The 17,317-nt window shown below is 49.8% G+C and overlaps 1 protein-coding gene across 2 annotated transcripts; it reads left to right on the top strand.

Moving 5' to 3' along the window:
- The first annotated feature begins 110 nt into the window (after positions 1–110).
- CENPV (centromere protein V) lies at positions 111–10,511 on the top strand. Of its 2 annotated transcripts, none has more exons than XM_057311302.1 (5): positions 111–536; positions 3,038–3,136; positions 4,606–4,693; positions 8,707–8,821; positions 10,113–10,511. In XM_057311302.1, exons 1-5 carry the CDS (start codon positions 136–138, stop codon positions 10,235–10,237), a joined length of 828 nt encoding a protein of 275 aa, XP_057167285.1. In that variant the 5' UTR covers positions 111–135; the 3' UTR covers positions 10,238–10,511. The 2 variants fall into 2 exon arrangements, with proteins under 2 accessions (XP_057167285.1, XP_026376852.1); XM_026521067.4 differs by having other exon boundaries at positions 114–536; positions 4,624–4,693.
- The last annotated feature ends 6,806 nt before the right edge of the window (positions 10,512–17,317 follow it).

Here is a 17,317-nt window from a genome sequence, read left to right as displayed (position 1 = left end):
GCGGCCGCGGGTGCAGCGCCCCCTGGGCGAGCCGGTTGCCTGGCGGGCGGGGGCGCGCGCGGGGCGGCGCGGGGGCGCGCGCGGGGCGGCGGGGACGCGCGGGCGCTGAGGCCTGCGCGCCCGGCTGCGGGAGCCATGCGGCGGGCGAGGAGCGGTGCGGCCGCCAAGCCACGCGGGCAGAAGCGGCCGGGAGCCTCCGGGACCCCCGCGGCCACCCCCGCGGCCCCCAGCGCCAGCCGCGCCCGGCGCTCCACGGGTCAGGCCGGGGGCGACAGCCGGGCGGCGGCGAGGCAGCCGTCGGCGAAGCGGCGGCCGAGGCAGTCGTCGCCGCGGGCCCAGGAGGCGGGCCCGGGACAGCCGCCGCCGGAGCTGCCGCTGCTCCCGCCGCCGCCGCCGCCACCGCCACCGCCGCCGACCCCCGCCACCCCGGCTGCCACTCTGCCCGACCTGGGCGACCAGCGGGAGCGCTGGGAGACGTTCCAGAAGCGACAGAGGCTCACCTTCGAGGGCGCCGCCAAGCTGCTGCTGGACACCTTGTGAGTGGGGCCGGGCGCGGGAGCCGGCGCCACGCGGAGCCCCTCGGTGCGGGAGCGGCTGTCGCGGCCCGGGCAGCTTTTCCGCCCTGCGTCTTTCCCGCACGGTGACCGACGCGTGGCCCGGTGTTAGCACCGGGCGCGTCCCTCATTCGCACGGCCGCGTGCCTTGGCTTTGGTGCCGGCGTGCGGCCCGGGACCGGACACGGCGCTGCGCCCCCGGAGCGCGTGGAGAGCCGCGCCGCGTCCTGGGACACAAAGGGTCTTTCTTGGGGACAGCCATCGTGCTCGGGACGCCGTCTCTCGTCTTGCGCGCCGAGGGCGCGGGGGCTTTCCCAGTGAGGAGAAGATAAACCCCGAGACTTTGCTCCTACCTGACTCGCTTTTTATATTTGCGCACGTGTTTTTTGGAGAGTGGGTGGGAGGGAGAAGTGGCGAGGGGGGAGAGAAGCTTGAATAGTTTTGAAGGCATCGGGAGGCAAGATTCCGTTATTGTTCCTGGCGCTCCCTGGGAGGGAGCGGAGTGCGGGGGAGGGGGTATTGATCCCGGGGAGAAGCGCGCGCAAAGAGATGCTGGGTATTCTGAACAGCCGCGGGTACCCACGAGGAGGGGGGAGAGGGGGAGGCCTTGATCTCCGCCGACTAACGCTCCCGGGTGGCTCGCTTTCGCGCTCCCCCAGCTTTGCTCCTGCAGGAGAAGCACCTCCATCCAGGTCCTTAGATGGCCAGGGGAAGATTTCAGAGTGTCCGGGATGTTCGAAATGAGCTGTTAACTCTGGCAGGGGCTGGCTTGTTTTTTCTCCAAATGTGATAGCAGCTAGATCCCTGTCCTGTAGAACACTTGTGCTACGGGGAAATATTTCAGTACCCCCATCATCTAGCTCTGCGTCCAATATTTTGTGAATTACAAAGAGCGATCAAGACTACAGGCAAAAACAAGGATAACCCAACACTTGCATAACAACCTGAGGGCTGGTTACTCCTTTTCTTGAACAAAAATGTTCTTTTGTCCTTAATCCCAAAATTCTCTTAGTTAGGATGAGTCTTCTCAGAGATAAAATACTTGGTTTCCTGTGTGATTCACTTTCTGATGTATCATCTTGGATTACGGGCTGAACATTTTTTTATATTCATCATTCAACATTTTTGAGCCCCTGTGGTGAGCCACCAGTTGCTAAGCGTAGGGAATATAAAGATTCTCAGAGATGTAAAACTCAAATTTGAACTGAATTTTTACTTTAAAACAAACTTGATAAATGCTCAAGAAAAAAGATTTTTAAATGTTGATAAAAGACAAGATTTTTTTTTTTTTACCTATCGGATTGGCGTGGATGCGTGCATTTATTTAAATAACCAAAACTCAGTCACTCAACTTATATGCAAAAAGAATATACAACTGCACTGTTTTTGTTAAAATATTATCGTACAGAAAGAAATCTGGAGGAATAAATAGCAAATAGTTAACTGTGGATCCCTCCGGGTGTGCAGATTATCGGAGACTTTGCTTTTTAACATTATCAAGTGTTGTAATGTCTTCATTGTTTTACAACGAGCACTATTTGTGTACGCAGAAAGGATTTTAAATACATCAAGTGAACCGATTCAACTTGTAAGGAAACAGGGAAAAACATTCAGTCTTAATAATCAAAAAAATGCAAATTAAAACTGCCGCAAGCTTCTTTCCGGTAATGGTGCTCGGGCAGGTGCAGGGAAATGTTTTCTCAGTACTGAGAAGCGTTCGGCCCCTTTGGAGCGCAGTTTGACATTTTTCAAACTTCACAATGTTCAACTGAGGGCCTGGCTTGTATTTGTTTTAAAAAGATTAAAATAGTACGTAATGTGTCCGTATAGCTCTGTAAAGAGTCCTGTATATGCAAAACCCTGGAGGGGAGTATGGCAGAATTCCAAGAGCCTTTCTCAGAAGGCTTTTCCAACCCATCAGACTCAGGTCCTCTCGTCTTACGTCTTCATAGCAGCCTGCACTGCCTTGATCACAGTCCCTAAGTATTGCTTGGGTACTTTGTTTGATGGCTGCATAAGGTTGGTAAGGCCAGGAACCGCGTCTGCCGTATTCTTTACTGCTCTCTCTCTCGCCCGTGCCTAGCTCGCAAAACATCTGAGTAGGTATTTGACATGTAAATAACAACGTTTGAGTTTTGGGATTAGGATCCTCCACCCAACTCCCATTGCCCATAGTTTCGGAACGTTTTATTCATGCAACTTAACGGAACATAAGAAATAGAAAAAAGAGGGGTCAGAGAAAAGAAGCCACTGAATCCTTTCTTTTATTTATTCCTTGTGTTTATTTAATTGCCCGTTCATTCTGAAAAGCAGAAATTCATGGGGCCGTCATGTAGAGAAGACTTTTGTCCCATCTTTCTTCCTTCTTCCAACAAGGAGGGAGAGAAAAAGCAGGAGCTTAAGGTGCTGAGGTCCTGCCCGACTATTCAGAAATCCTCATCGTTCAGATTTTTTTTTTTCTTTTTCTTTTTGGTTTCATTCAGCGAATACCAGGGCCTGGTGAAACACACGGGGGGTTGCCACTGTGGAGCGGTTCGCTTCGAAGTTTGGGCCTCGGCCGACCTGCATATCTTCGACTGCAAGTGAGTGTTTTCTCTTCCCAAGGTGCTTGGAAGGACTTAAGAGCAGTGTCTGGGGAGTCAGGGTACCAATGCTACGGCGTCGGCCGGGAGCTGATAATTGTTGGTGTCAGGTGATGGGTATATAAGGGTTCTTTTTTTTTTTTTTTCCTCTTTTTTTTCCCCCTTCCGAATGTGCTAAATGTTTTCAATAATAAGCTTTCTTTATTTTTTTTTTAAGATTTTATTTATTTATTTGACAGAGAGAGACAGCCAGCGAGAGAGGGAACACAAGCAGGGGGAGTGGGAGAGGAAGAAGCAGGTTCCTAGCGGAGAAGCCTGATGTGGGACTCGATCCTAGAACGCCAGGATCACGCCCTGAGCCAAAGGCAGACGCTTAACGACTGCGCCACCCAGGCACCCCTATAATAAGCTTTCTTTAAAACATGGGGGGGGGGAGGCTAAAAATAACTGGATCTGCTCTGTGTGTGTATGTGAGAGAGAGAGAGAGGACGTTCACTCCTCCAGCAGAGCCCTGGGGGACACCGAGTAGGGTCCTCTAGCTTCTGCCTTTCAGCATCACTCCACAGACCCTACCGTTGGTGGGTGGATGGGGCGTGGTGATGGCTGGACGTCGGTCAGCCCGGGCACTGAATGGAAAGCCTTGGCTGGGCAAAGTCTTCGTAGGGGTTCAGAGTTGGGCGCAGGTGGAGGGGACATGAGCGGAGGGTGTGCACCCCGGGAAGTGTACCATGTTCCAGGCCCTCTGGCTCTGTTCCCAGGCAGATGCCCGGATCTGGGGAGGGATAGAACAAGGACAGTGACTTCTGAACCAAGAGTTAGCATAGACCTCATTGTTCGACAGGATCCAGTCCTTTCTGCCCCTAGCAGGTGTGGTCGCTGAAGTACACGTGAGTCATAAATACATGCGGTGGAATTGCTCCAATGGAGAACCGCCCGGGCTTCTAACAGCGGAGTCCAGATTGGAGCCCCAGCGCCGTGCAACAATTTGTTAGAGAATTCTGTACGCAATCAGCAATTGTTGTCAAGGCGGACTGAAAAGGGCATTTAGATGTAATTCTGAAGGTGATCATTCAGAGCCAGGCGTTCTGTGATTACAGAGGAGGGAAGCAGGAACCAGAAGCTTCCTTGCCCATTTTCGGTGTCAGGGTATCCCAGAGGCGTCGACTGTAGCTATGCCATACGTGTTTTGTAAGCGTCTCTAGAATCCAGCCGCTCCCTTCACTGTAGTAAACCGGGGGGGGGGGTGGGCAGCAGGGATGTGGTTGTGATGGGCCCGGTTTTCCGAGGGGTGTGTGGCCTTGACTGCCGAGCAGAGGCCCCAGGTGGCCTGTCCATCTGCCTGGGCTCCCCCTTCCCTGAATGGTGCCAAAAGGGGCTTCCCCTCCGGGGTCAGCCTCCTCTCGGGACGTGCTGGGTTGGGCCCGGTCGGGCCCTCGGAGGGTAGAGATGCTTGTTCACAACCTGGGAAGTCCGCTGTCTTTTTGTAGCTGCAGCATTTGCAAGAAGAAGCAGAACAGACACTTCATCGTCCCGGCTTCTCGCTTCAAGCTCCTGAAGGTTAGTGCTGAGAGCAGGCGTGACGAGCCCCTGGCCCACGGCAGGTGGCCCGTGGAGGGCAGGGTGGCTGGGAGCAGAGCGGGACCTCTGCCGGGGGCTCGACTGTCCTTGTCATCCTGGGTTTCACGTGTCTTTCTCAAAGGTTATGTTATTTTTCCCCTTTATATATTGGACGCATACTTGATATTACCGTGAAAACATTAAAAATAGAACCAAGAGGGGCGCCTGGGTGGCACAGCGGTTAAGCATCTGCCTTCGGCTCAGGGCGTGATCCCGGCGTTATGGGATCGAGCCCCACATCGGGCTCCTCCGCTAAGCGCCTGCTTCTTCCTCTCCCACTCCCCCTGCTTGTGTTCCCTCTCTCGCTGGCTGTCTCTATCTCTGTCAAATAAATAAATAAAATCTTTAAAAATAAATAAATAAAATAAAAATAAAAATAGAACCAAGAAATAAATATGATCACCCAAATCCTATCAGCCAAAGGTAACCCCTGTTATATCTGGGTGTATATCCTTGTGTGTGATTTCCTACCTGGGTGAATACAGCTAAATAATAATAATTAATAATAACAATAAATAATAATAATAATAATGACGACATTGTCTATCAAAGTAGGATTTCACCTTTTGTTCTGTTCTATGACGAACTTTTATCTGTTCCCAATGAAGAATATATGACTTAAACAAATTTTTTTAACGGTGAATTCAAGATTTTGTTGAGGTACAGCCGACATGTAACATTACTAGTCTCAGGGGTACATCAGAATGATTCGGTGTTTGTATGTATTGCAAAATGATCAGCCCAATTAAGTCTAGTGAACGTCTGACACCATACGTAATTACAAAATAATTTTTTTTCTTGTGATGAGGACTTTTGAGATTTATTCTCTTAACAGCTTTCAAATACGCAACAGCTCACAACTGTGTTCTTACCTGTCGTCACCGTGATGTACACATTACATTTCCGTGCCCACTTTATTTAATTTTTAAAGAATATTTTACTTATTTATCTGAGAGAAAGAGAGAGCGAGAGAGAGCACAAGTAGGGGGGAGGGGTAAAGGGAGAGGGAGAAGCCAGCTCTCCACTGAGCAGGGAGCCTGATGCGGGGCTCGATCCCAGGACCCCGGGGTCATGACCTGAGCCGAAGGCAGACGCTTCACCAACTGAGCCACCCAGGCGCCCCTCCAGGCCCATTTTATAATCGCAAGTTTGTAGCTTTTGATCTCCTTCACCCATTTTGCCCACCGCCCTCCTGGCTCTGGCATTAAAATGGGGAATTTAATGGCATGTGAATTATATACCAATCTAAAAAATCAAGTGCATGTCTAATACTACTGATGAATACTAAGAAACTGAAATTGAAACCATCATACCATTTCAAGTAATGCAAAGAAAATTAAATCGTTAGGTGTTCAGTTAACAACATACGTCCCCGATCTACGTACTGAGTATTACAGAAAGCTGATGACGTTACTGACAGACGTCATGTGTCTGTGGACTGGGAACCCCAACATTGTATCGATGTTCGTTCTCCCCAGATTGTGTGTACGTTTAATGCGATTTCTATCAAAATCCCAGGAAGGCTTTTGCAGGAATATACAAGATTACTATAAATTTTTTTAAAAGACTTATTTATTTACTTGAGAGAAAGAGAGAGGCTAAGCAGGGAAGGGGCAGAGGGAGAAAGATTCGCAAGCAGACTCCCTACTGAAAGTGGAGCCCGACTCGGGGCTCGATCCCATGATCCCAGATCATGACCTGAGCTGAAACCAAGAATCGGTGGCTTAGCCACCTGAGCCGCCCAGGTACCCCAAGATTACTGTAAAATTCATATGGAAATACACAGGCCCTAAAAGAGCTAAAATAATGTCCACAGAGAACAATGAAGTGGGAGAAAGTAAGTCCACTTGGTTTGAAAGCTTCTTATGGAACGGACGGTGGGGAGGTAGCCACTGAGACCCGGAGGCAGCTGGGAGGCTGCTGGGGTGGCCAGGTGAGAGGCGATGGGCACGTGGGTCCAGGTGGTGGTCATGGAGGGGGAAAGAAAACAGATGCTTGAGATTGGTGGAGTCAGGTGGCAGGTGCCCAGAATACCACGGGAATGGATGTCACTGAGTGACCTCCAGTGGTGAAGAAGCTGAAGTGTGGGGCAGCCCCTCACCCCCACTGCTCCCGATCGTTTCTTGGGGGAACGCATCCGATCAGAGAACTCTGGGTGGTTTAGGACCACTTAGCAAGAGTTCTTTGCTGCTTCTCTGGGTAATGGCTGTGGCATGAGAAGAGGCCCCTCAGAACCATTGTTACATGAGACACAGAGCTCCGGGGGCCTTTCTCTCCTGCGGTGGTGGGAGGCAGGCTGCGGGAACAGTGTGAGAAGGTCTAACTCTGCTAAGGACCTCCACCCCTGGCCCTTCGGCCACCCAGTTTCTCTCTTTGGAAGCCACTGTTTCTTGGGTGTTTCTTTATAAATACATATGTAAACAAACATATGCATATATATATATATATATATATGCACATATCAGGATACATCCTTTTTCAAAAAATAGAAATGGTAAAAAATAAATAGAAATGATAATATACTACACAAATTATTTTATACCTTGCTTTTTCACTTAACGTTTAACCTTTGAGGTTGTTCCATATTAGTATTTGGAAGTAGAACTGTCTCTCACTCTCTCTTTTTTTTTTTTTTTTAAGATTTTATTTATTTGGGACACCTGGGTAGCTCAGTGCGTTAAGCATCTGCGTTCGGTTCACGTCCTGATCCCAGGGCCCGGGGAGCCTGCTTCTCCCTCTGTCTGCTGCTCCCCCTGCTTGTGCTCTTTCTCTCTCTCTGACAAATAAATAAAATCTGAAAAAAAAAAAAAAAAAGATTTTATTTATTTATTTTTCAGAGAGAGCAAGGTGGGGGGGGTGCGGAGGGAGAGGGAGAGAGAATCTCGAGCAGACTCCGCACCGAGAGTGGAGCCCGGCATGGGGCTTTGATCTCATGACCCTGAGTCATGACCCTGAGTCATGACCTGAGCTGAAACTGAGAGTTGGGCGCTCAACCAGCTGAGCCACCCAGGCTCCCCGAACTGTCTCATTCTTTTTAAAAGTTTCAGAGTGTCCCAATTTCATGAGTGTCCATCAGTGCTTTGGCCAGTCTTCTATTGACGGGTGTTTTCAGTTTTTCCCATCTTAGCCTTGTGTTAAACAGTGTTAGAATATCTGTATACGTGTCATTGGATGCATGTGGAATTTTCATTATTGCCAAATTTTACCAATTTATATTCCCATGACTGACATTTGAGAGCATACGTGCGTCCACGTGCTCAGTACCAAGTTAACCAACCCTTACTTGTGCCCACCTGACGGCAAGAAGAAAAACAAAACAAAAAAACCCCTCCTTGCCGTTTCTGAGTGGGCATATCATTTCATAGCTCAAAGAGTGGTTGGTTTTCCTTCTCCTCTGTCACTTTGCCCAGTTTCCCATTTATAGCCTCCATTAAGGAAATTAGCCCTGTGACCGTGATGTCTGGCAAATATTCTCTTCCTGGTTTGTCCTTCGTACGTGAACTCAAGCACAGCCAACAGGTGTCTTCAGATCTCGAGCAGTGCCGTTCGGGGACGTGGAGAGCCCGTCCCTAGGGTGACCTGTCTCCCCTTGCAGGCCTAGGAGGCAGGCATTTTCATTTTCACTCCGGACACGGACAGGACGCGCTGTCTTGCCGTGGAGCTGGGACAGCTGGAGGCCGAGTCGTCCCGCGTGCACTTGACAGAGAGAAGCCACGAGCCGCTGTGCTCTGGACTGACGGGGCTCTGGGCAGCGTACATGGTGTCTGTCCTCGAGACGCCTCTGTCTCTGGGGGAGGTTGGACATGGCTTCATAACCCTGAGAGCCCTACGGAAGGGCGTCCCCTCCCCATGGAGCCTTTTAAAAGATTTAATTTTTTTGATGACCAAAAAAAAAAAAAAAAACCAACCCTCTTTGTAAAAGGAGAGCATCTGTTTCGCCTGTTCCCCCGCAGGGAGCCGAGAGCATAACCACATACACCTTCAACACGCACAAAGCCCAGCACACCTTCTGTAAGAGGTGCGGCGTCCAGAGCTTCTACACGCCGCGCTCCAACCCCGGAGGCTTCGGTAAGTGAGGGGGGCGGCCGCCCGCACGGGGGGCACGGACACCTGCGGCCGCTCTGGCTTCCTACCCGATCCTGCCCGGCTTGCCTCTAGCTTGGCCGGCCCGCGCACATGGGGCCATGGAAGACCAGGGCTGTTCAGCAACGGTCTTTTGCGATGACGGGATAGAAGATTGGCTCTGGTCACCCATCGAGATCCTGCCTGCCTTTGCTGGTGGCTGGGGGCTGACATTGAGGGGTGGACAGAGAGGGGATGGGCCTGGGGGGTGGGTGGGGGCAGGGTGGTCGGGGAGGGAGTTTTCACCCCGAGGATGGTTCAGGGAGTGAAGGAGGCAAGAGTGAGGAGTGTTGATGACGCCATTAAAAAAGATTCTGCTTAAAAAAAAATTTTTTTTTCAGTGTATTTAAAATATAAACCGTGAGAATCCCCAAGCCCCTCCTCTTCAGGTCCAACTTGGATCTGAGCCGGGAAAATAGCCCTCAGATGGTTGTTCAGAAGGATACCAATTGCGGTAGCAGTCAAGGAATCTTGTTTCCTTTTTTTTTTCTTTTTAAGATTTTATTTATTTGTCAGAGAGAGAGAAATAGAGAGCACAAGCAGGGGGCGCGGCAGGCAGAGGGAGAAGCAGGCTCCCCACTGGGCAAGGAGCCCGATGCGGGACTCGATCCCGGGAACCCTGGGATCATGGCCGGAGCCAAAGGCAGATGTGTAACCCGACTGAGCCACCCAGGCGTCCCTAAAATAAAAATTTTAAAGCAACCTCTACAACGAACGCAGGGCTCGAACTCACGACCCTGAGAGCAAGAGCCCGTGCTCTATGGACTGAGCCAGGCAGGTGCCCCTCCCCCGCCCCACTTCTTCAGCAGCTGCTGTGCGTCCTCAGCTGCCACCCGAGAGGCCTTGCTGCCCGCCTTGAGAATCAAGACAGGCTTTTGGAAAGTAGAAAATCCTATAAAGGTGGGCAGGTGTTTAATACTTAGAAAGTTCTATCGAAACCCCGGACAAGGCCGTGAATTCCTCAGGCTGCCCCTCAGAGGTTGTTTGAGGCCTGAACCTTGGCACTTTGTGCTCTCAGCTCGGTACCGAGTGCCGTCCAGCCCTGGCGGCCCTGGCTTGGGAAGTGTGCCCCCCACGCGACAGGAAGGAAGGGGAGCCGGGAGCTGACGTTGTGGGGTCGTGAGCTTGAACGGTGATCGCTGTCGATGCCTGCCCCTGTGGGTTTGTCCGCGGGCCAGCGCAGTACCTGGCCTCGTTCATACCCAGGACCTTTTGTTGTCTGTGTCACCTCCCCCAGGAATCGCCCCACATTGCCTGGATGAGGGCACCGTGCGGAGCGTGGTCATTGAGGAGTTCAATGGGACCGATTGGGAAAAGGCCATGAAGGAGCACAAGACCATCAAGAACATGTCTAAGGAGTGAGCTCCTGCTTCTCCCTCCCCGGAAAGGAGGCCCGGAGGGAGCCGGCCGCCGTGCTGGCCCCGCCGCGCGCAGGGGGTGCCCGCGGGCGTGGCTGACCCAGGCCGCTGGTCCCGCCGGTCCCCGGCCGCCCTGCTGTCCGCAGTTTGCTCAGCTAGCAGCTTCTTTACCAGCTCTTTGTCCTTTCAGCCCAGATTTTGATGTAGGCTTGTCGACATCCTTTCCCTTCTCAACTTTTGTGTGATCTTTTAGAAAAATAAATATTTTTAACATGAAAGCAGTTACTGTGGTCTGTCATTTTCTCTGCGCTTTGATTTTGGTTCCGAGGCCAGACATTTCATCGCAGGTATTTGTTCACCGCTGTTAAAATGTTTGCAAACAAACTGGCGGGGAGAGATGAGAAAACAAATGAATCGTCAGGAAACACATAAGATGGTGCGTGGTTGAAAGCCACGTGAATTGTGAAGATACGAGCCCGAGGAGTTCCGAGGAGAGAGAGGGCTGGTTAGGGAAGAATTGGACTATCACTGGAGTCTCTCTCTCTCTCTCTCTCTCTTTTTTTTTATGGTAAATCCGCTTCTGATTTTTTTTTTTTTAGTTGGGGTCAAATACCCATAGCATGAAATTGACCATCTTAACCTTCTTCTTCTTCTTCTTCTTTTTTTTTTTAAAGATTTTTAATATATTTGAGAAAGAGAACATAAGCAGGGGGAGAGTGGCAGAGGGAGAGGGAGAAGCAGGCTCCCCGCTGAGCAGGGAGCCCAATGCGGGGCTCGATCCCAGACCCTGGGATCATGACCTGAGCCAAAATCAAAAGTCGGAGGCTTAACTGGGCCACCCAGACACCCCAGTTTATGGAATATTCTATGTCCTTTATTGTCATTTTAACAGTCTTCCCAGCATCTTCACCAGGAGTAGATTTTGTCTCAGGAAACCACGTTCTTGGCTCATCCGTGAGAAGCAGCTCCTCGTCCATTCAAGTTTTAGCATGAGATTGCAGCCGTTCAGTCCCAGGTTCAGGGTCCACTTCCAGTTCTCTTGCTGTTTCCACCACATCTTCAGCGACTTCCTCCACTGAAGTTTCGAACCCCCCCGAAGTCATCCATAGGGTGGGAATCAACTTCTTCCAGACTCCTGTTCATGTAGATATTTTGACTTCTGCCCGTGACTCACAAATATTCCTAATGGCACCTAGAATGATGAATCCTTTCCAGAAGGTCTTCAATTTACTTTGTCCAGATCCATCAGAGGAATCACTGCCTATGGCAGCTGGGGCCTTATGAAGTGTATTTCTTAAATAAGACTCGAAGGTTGAAATGACTCCTTGATCAACAGCCTGCAGAGTGGATGGTGGGTTAGCAGACCCGACACGACATAAACCTCCCTGTCCATCTCCATCAGCGCTCCGGAGTGACCAGGTGCATTGTCAACTAGCAGTGATATTTTGAAAGCAATCTTTTTTTTCTGAGAATTAAGTCTCAATGTTGGGCTTTAAATATCCAGTAAATTATGCTGTAAACCGATGTGCCGTCATCCAGGCTTTGTTCCGTTGACAGAGCACAGGCAGAGTAGATCTAACATAGTTCTTAAGGGCCCTAGGATTTGGGGAGTGGCCAGTGAGCACTGACTTCAGCGTAAAGCCATCAGCTGCTCGAGCCCCTAGCAAGAGTGTCAGCCTGTCCTCTGAAGCTTTGAAGCCAGGCGTTGACTGCTCCTCTCTAGCTGTGGAAGTTCTGGATGGCGTCTTCGTCCAACAGGAAGCTGTTTCATCTGCGTGGAGAATCTGTTATTTAGTGTAGTGGTTCAGTGTAGCGTATTATCTTCATGAAGATCTAGAATCTTCCGGAGAACTTGCTGCAGCTTCTATGTCAGCCCTTGCCGCTTCACCCTGCACATTTGTGTTACAGAGACGGCTTCTTTCCTTAACCCTCCTGAACCAACCTCTGCTGACTTCAGACTTTTCTCCCGCAGCTTCCTCACCTCTCAGCCGTCACAGAATTGAAGAGCATCGGGGCCTTGCTCTGGGTGAGGCTTTGGCTCAAGGGAATGTTGGGGCTGGTTTGACCTTCTGTCCAGGCCGCTAACCCTTTCTCCACGTCAGAGCCTGCTTTGTTACCATTCGTGTGTTCACTGGAGTGGCACTTCTCATGTCCTTCAAGAACTTTCGCTTTGCGTTCACAACTTAGCTCACTCTTTGGTGCCAGAGGCCCTGCGCTCAGCCTGGCTCAGCTTCTGAGACGCCTTCCTCACCAAGTTCAGTCCTTTCTAGCTTTTGATTTCAAGGGAGAGACATGCGACTCTTCCTCTCTCTTGAACGCTTACTGGCCATGGTAGGGTTATTACTTGGCCTCATTTTAATATTGTGTGTCAGGGACTAGAAAGGCCCAGAGAGAGGGTGAGAGATGGAATGGCCAGTCATTAAGCATCAGAACATCCACAACGTGTATTGAGTTCACCATCTTACACGGGCACGGTTTGTGGTTGTCCCAAAATAATTATGGTGGTGATATCGAAGATCGCCGATCACAGATCACCATAGCAAATATCGCAGTAATGAATCTTTTTTTTTTTTTAAAGATTTTATTTATTTATTCGACAGAGATAGAGACAGCCAGCGAGAGAGGGAACACAAGCAGGGGGAGTGGGAGAGGAAGAAGCAGGCTCACAGCGGAGGAGCCTGATGTGGGGCTCGATCCCAGAACTCCGGGATCACGCCCTGAGCCGAAGGCAGATGCTTAACCGCTGTGCCACCCAGGCGCCCCACACAGTAATGAATCTTTTAAAAAAATCTATAGGGGCACTGGGGTGACTCGGTTAAACATCTGACTCTGGCTTTGGCTCAGGTCATGATCGCGGGGTCGTGGGATCGAGCCCCATACTGGGCTCCACGCTCAGCACGGAGTCTGCTTGAGATTTCTTTCCCTCTGCCTCTCCCCCCACTCTCTTTCTCTCTCTCAAATAAATAAATCTTTTAAAAAATCTATTATAATTACCTTTCTAAATTTTCTATGGTTATTGGGTCTGTTCTCTTTTAGTTCTAAAGTGCATTTTAGTCATACAGCGTTCCATGAATGAGGGGCCCTGCCACTGGCTATAATCCAGCTCTTGTCCCCTGCCTATTTCCTAGTCTCAGAGGTGGGCCGGCCAAGGTGTGCTGCAGTGTGAGTGTGGAAGGGGATTTGGAGGTGACCACCTGTTAGGGACAAGCTCAGTTGGAGAGCATTTTTTACTTCACAAGGGAACAGCGTGAGGCTTTCCGGTGGAAGGGAACAGCCACCATCAGTGTGTCCTGGGGTCCAAACCCCACACAGAGCCTGGCTTATCCCGCTTCCCTCCCACCCCTGCCTTGCAGCTGGCGCTGAGCTTCCTGCTACACGGGTGTCCCTCCCTCCTGGGAACCCCGATGATGCAGGGCTGTGCGGCCTGATGCTGAGTCCTGGGAAGATTAAAAAGTACTGGTTTTCCTTAATCTTGCAGTGATGCAACCCCAGATTTTATGGACTTGAAACACTTGGGCCCTATTTATGACACGATGATGGTAGAGTTCAGCGGTAGTGCAAAATTGATGAGGAAGTCATCCATTTCCTGCAGGTTTTCAATTTTGTTGCCATGGACTTGCATTAACATCTCATAATTTTTTCCGTCTTTTCCATTTTTGTGGCTACAATATCCATTCTGTTTCTAATAATAGCATTTGCGTGTTCCCCTTTTCCGAATTGGCTCTGCCGGGTGTTGGCTTATTTGATTTTTCAAAGAAGTCTTATTTACCTTTCCACTAGCTTTTTATTTTTCTCTTTCATCTGTATTAAATTCCTCTTGCTACTTTTGCTTGGTTTATGTTGTTGATTTCCTTAAACTGAATCACATAGTTCACTAATTTCAATCTTCTTAAAAAACAAAAGAGTACAACTTACCGGAATATAGGTCCCGTACAAAGTGTAATTTTTTAAAAAATATTTTATTTATTTATTTAAGACACAGAGAGACAGCACAAGCAGGGGGATCGGCAGGCAGAGGGCGAGGGAGAAGCAGGCTACCCACTGAGCAGGGAGCCCGATGCAGGGGCTCGATCCCAGGACCCCAGGGTCGTGACCTGAGCTGAAGGCAGATGCTTAACCCACTGAGCCACCCAGGCGTCTCACGAAGTGTAATTTTTATTAACTTCTAGATAATTTGTAATTTTCTCTTGATCTGGAGGTCATTTTGGAGAATGTTTCTTGGTTTCTAACTGGAGTTTTTTGGGTCATTTTATAAACTTATTGAAAGCTATCTTTAAAAAAGATTTTATTTATTTATTTGAGAGAGAACGCATGCGAGAAAGCATGGGAGGGTAAGGGACAGAGGGCAATGGAGCAGCAGACTCCCCGCTGAGTAGGGGGCCCATGGGGCTCGATCCCAGGACCCTGGGTTCATGACCTGAGCCGAAGACAGATGCTTAATGGACTGAGCCACCCAGGCGTCCCAAATAAACTCTTAAAAAAAAAAAATCAAGTGAAGAGCTTGGATTTCTGAGAGAGTCTGTTGCATGGATCTGGCTACTGTGATATTTGGTGCGTATCTTCTCGTGGAGTGACTCTGGTACCGTTCTGAAATATCCCCCATTGTTGAAGGTTGAACGCTTTTAGTTGCTTGGACGTGTGTTGTCACTCTTTTTGTGTGTCTTTACTTGGTACATGGTGGATGACTCATCCTTTTATTTTTAGCCTCTTTGTCACTTCTAGATGCTACATTTTGTTTTCGAACTCAGTTTTGGTAGGGAAAGTAGCCCATTCAGGGTTTTTATTTATTTATTTATTTTTTAATTAACTGATACCTGCTTTGATTATTTTTGTATCATTTCCACTGTATTTGTTACATTTTATGCTTTGTTTCCTGTCTTTTGTTTTTCTTCTTACTTTGCAGGCTTGTAAGTTTCTCTTCATTTCCTCTTTTCTCCTTCGTGAATGGGGCTTCTACACTGTTCAGGGCTGCAGCTGGTGCCCTTTCCTGTCCCAAAAACCCAGACGGAGCCCTGGACTTGTCTATGTCTTCAAGATGCTTCTCCTCCAGAGCTTTCCCTTGCACCCAGAGGAGACCTTTGCAATATTTTTATCCCCTCCCCCACTTGAAATCTAGGATTTTGCAGCACACGTGTGCATCTTTTTTTTTTTTTTAAGATTTTATTTATTTATTTAACAGAGAGAGAGCACCAGCGGGGGGCGCGGGGGCGAGGAAGAGGGAGAGGGAGAAGCAGGCTTCCCGCTGAGCAGGGAGCCTGGCGGGGCGCCTTCCCAGGACCCTGAAATCAACCCACTGAGCCATGCAGGCGCCCCCGTGTGTATCTTTTTAAAAAAATCACAGCTGGCTAGAATATGGTGAGCCCTTCTGATGCACTGACTCAAGTCTCTTTCAGATTATGTAAATTCTCCTTTCTTTTCCCCCATCTGTAACTATTTCTCCTTCTGGAACTCCCATTATTCACACGTTAGGTCTCCTGAATTTTTTTTTCCCCTAAGATGTATTTTTCAAGTCCCTTTTCCATCACGATTTCCATTTCTGAGCTAACTGCCCTCTGGGTTCTGAGGTATGTCTTCTGCCCGATATTCCAGATTTCTAACATGGCCACTCCTGAGAAACATCCTTTTTTTGTCTGGGGCAGGGCCTAATCTCTTGCTGTTGTTTTTGATGAAGTCTCCCATTAACTGCTCCTTCGGAGAGGGCTGCCCACTGCGGGGTGGGACTTCCTTTCCTGGGAGCCCCCTTGGGAGAGGATTCCCCTTTCGGACTGGGTCTGCTCACCCTTGGTCTCCAGCCGCCGCAAAGCAGTGAGCGGTGGGAGGACAGGTGGTTTCTGCTCTTCTGGGCCAGGGCTGAGAACTGGCAAAGCACCGGCCCTCTCTGAAGCCAGTGTGAGGGGCCTGCAGGTCTCTCTGACACGGGGTAATGCTCTCCCAGCCACAGAGAGCAGAAGAAGCTCACCGGCCCTGAACCAGCCAGCCTCCCAGGGCTCTGGACTAGTAGAGACGGCCGCTTCCCAGGGAATTCTTAGTTAGTTGAGATCTTGTGTGTGTGTGTGTGTGTGTGTGTGTGTGTGGTTGGCCCCTTCCTTCCTTCCTCCCCTTCCTTCCTTTTTTTCTTGCCCTGCTACTTGAAGAAACCACGAACATCTGATCTTTGCTCTAGGCTTCAGGGCTGCTGTACAGTTTCGCAGCTTGTTAACTATACAAGCGCGTGGCTCAGTTGGCGGAGTTGGTAGTCGGCGCTCCTCTCACCCTGTCACCCAGCTAGCTGTTTGTGCTCTGGTGAAGGCGTCTGTCTGCCTGGGGGAAGGGCTGCATTCTGACAATGTGCACAGAGGCATTCTTGCCAAATGTCCCCAGGGCTACGCTGCCCTCGGAGGGTACCTTTCCCTAACCTGAGCGCAGACGCTATTCCAGGGTGGCTTTGAGGGGCATCCTTGCCTCCGGTGCTGCTGTCCAGTGCTCTCTCCAGGCACCACAGAGAACCTAGCTCTGTTCCCATGGGGAACCCCGAGGGGAGCCGGCAGCCTCTCAGGAGCCCCAGGCTCTGCAATGCCCCGAGGGTGCTGGGATGGAGAGAGCCAGGGAGGGGGAGCTTGCCCTCCAGCATCGGGGACCAGAGTCAAGCTCCGGGCACCAGGAAATAAAAACGTTGGTTTGTTTTCATTTCCACCTAGACTTTTACTTAACTTATTCACCCCCCCCCAAAAAAAAGCCGGCGTGTGCAATAAAACAAAAGCAGAAAACAACTCCAATCCGACCACTCTGAAGCAACAACTATTGATGATTCTACAGAGCTTTCTCACTTCTCAGATTTGAAAATGTGTTTGAATAGGGAATATATGTGCATGTTATAACATTCAACGGGGACAAAAAATGATCTCCGCCCCCCCCCAATTTCCGTTTTCAGACAAGTACTGTTACCAGAAATATCCCATTTATTTACACACAATTGGATGTGTAGACATGTTTATGTATTTTTCCCCACAAATGGTTGCATTTCCAAACAGTTCTGGCTTCTAGCTTTTTTCCAGTTCATAGTACACCTTGGTGATCTTTCGATATCAGTGTCTGTCTTATTATT

This window comes from Ursus arctos, unplaced genomic scaffold, assembly GCF_023065955.2.
Source record: "Ursus arctos isolate Adak ecotype North America unplaced genomic scaffold, UrsArc2.0 scaffold_14, whole genome shotgun sequence".
NCBI lineage: Eukaryota > Metazoa > Chordata > Mammalia > Carnivora > Ursidae > Ursus > Ursus arctos.
Note: the sequence above shows the minus strand (reverse complement) of the source record. Positions and strands in the feature narration are given on the sequence as shown.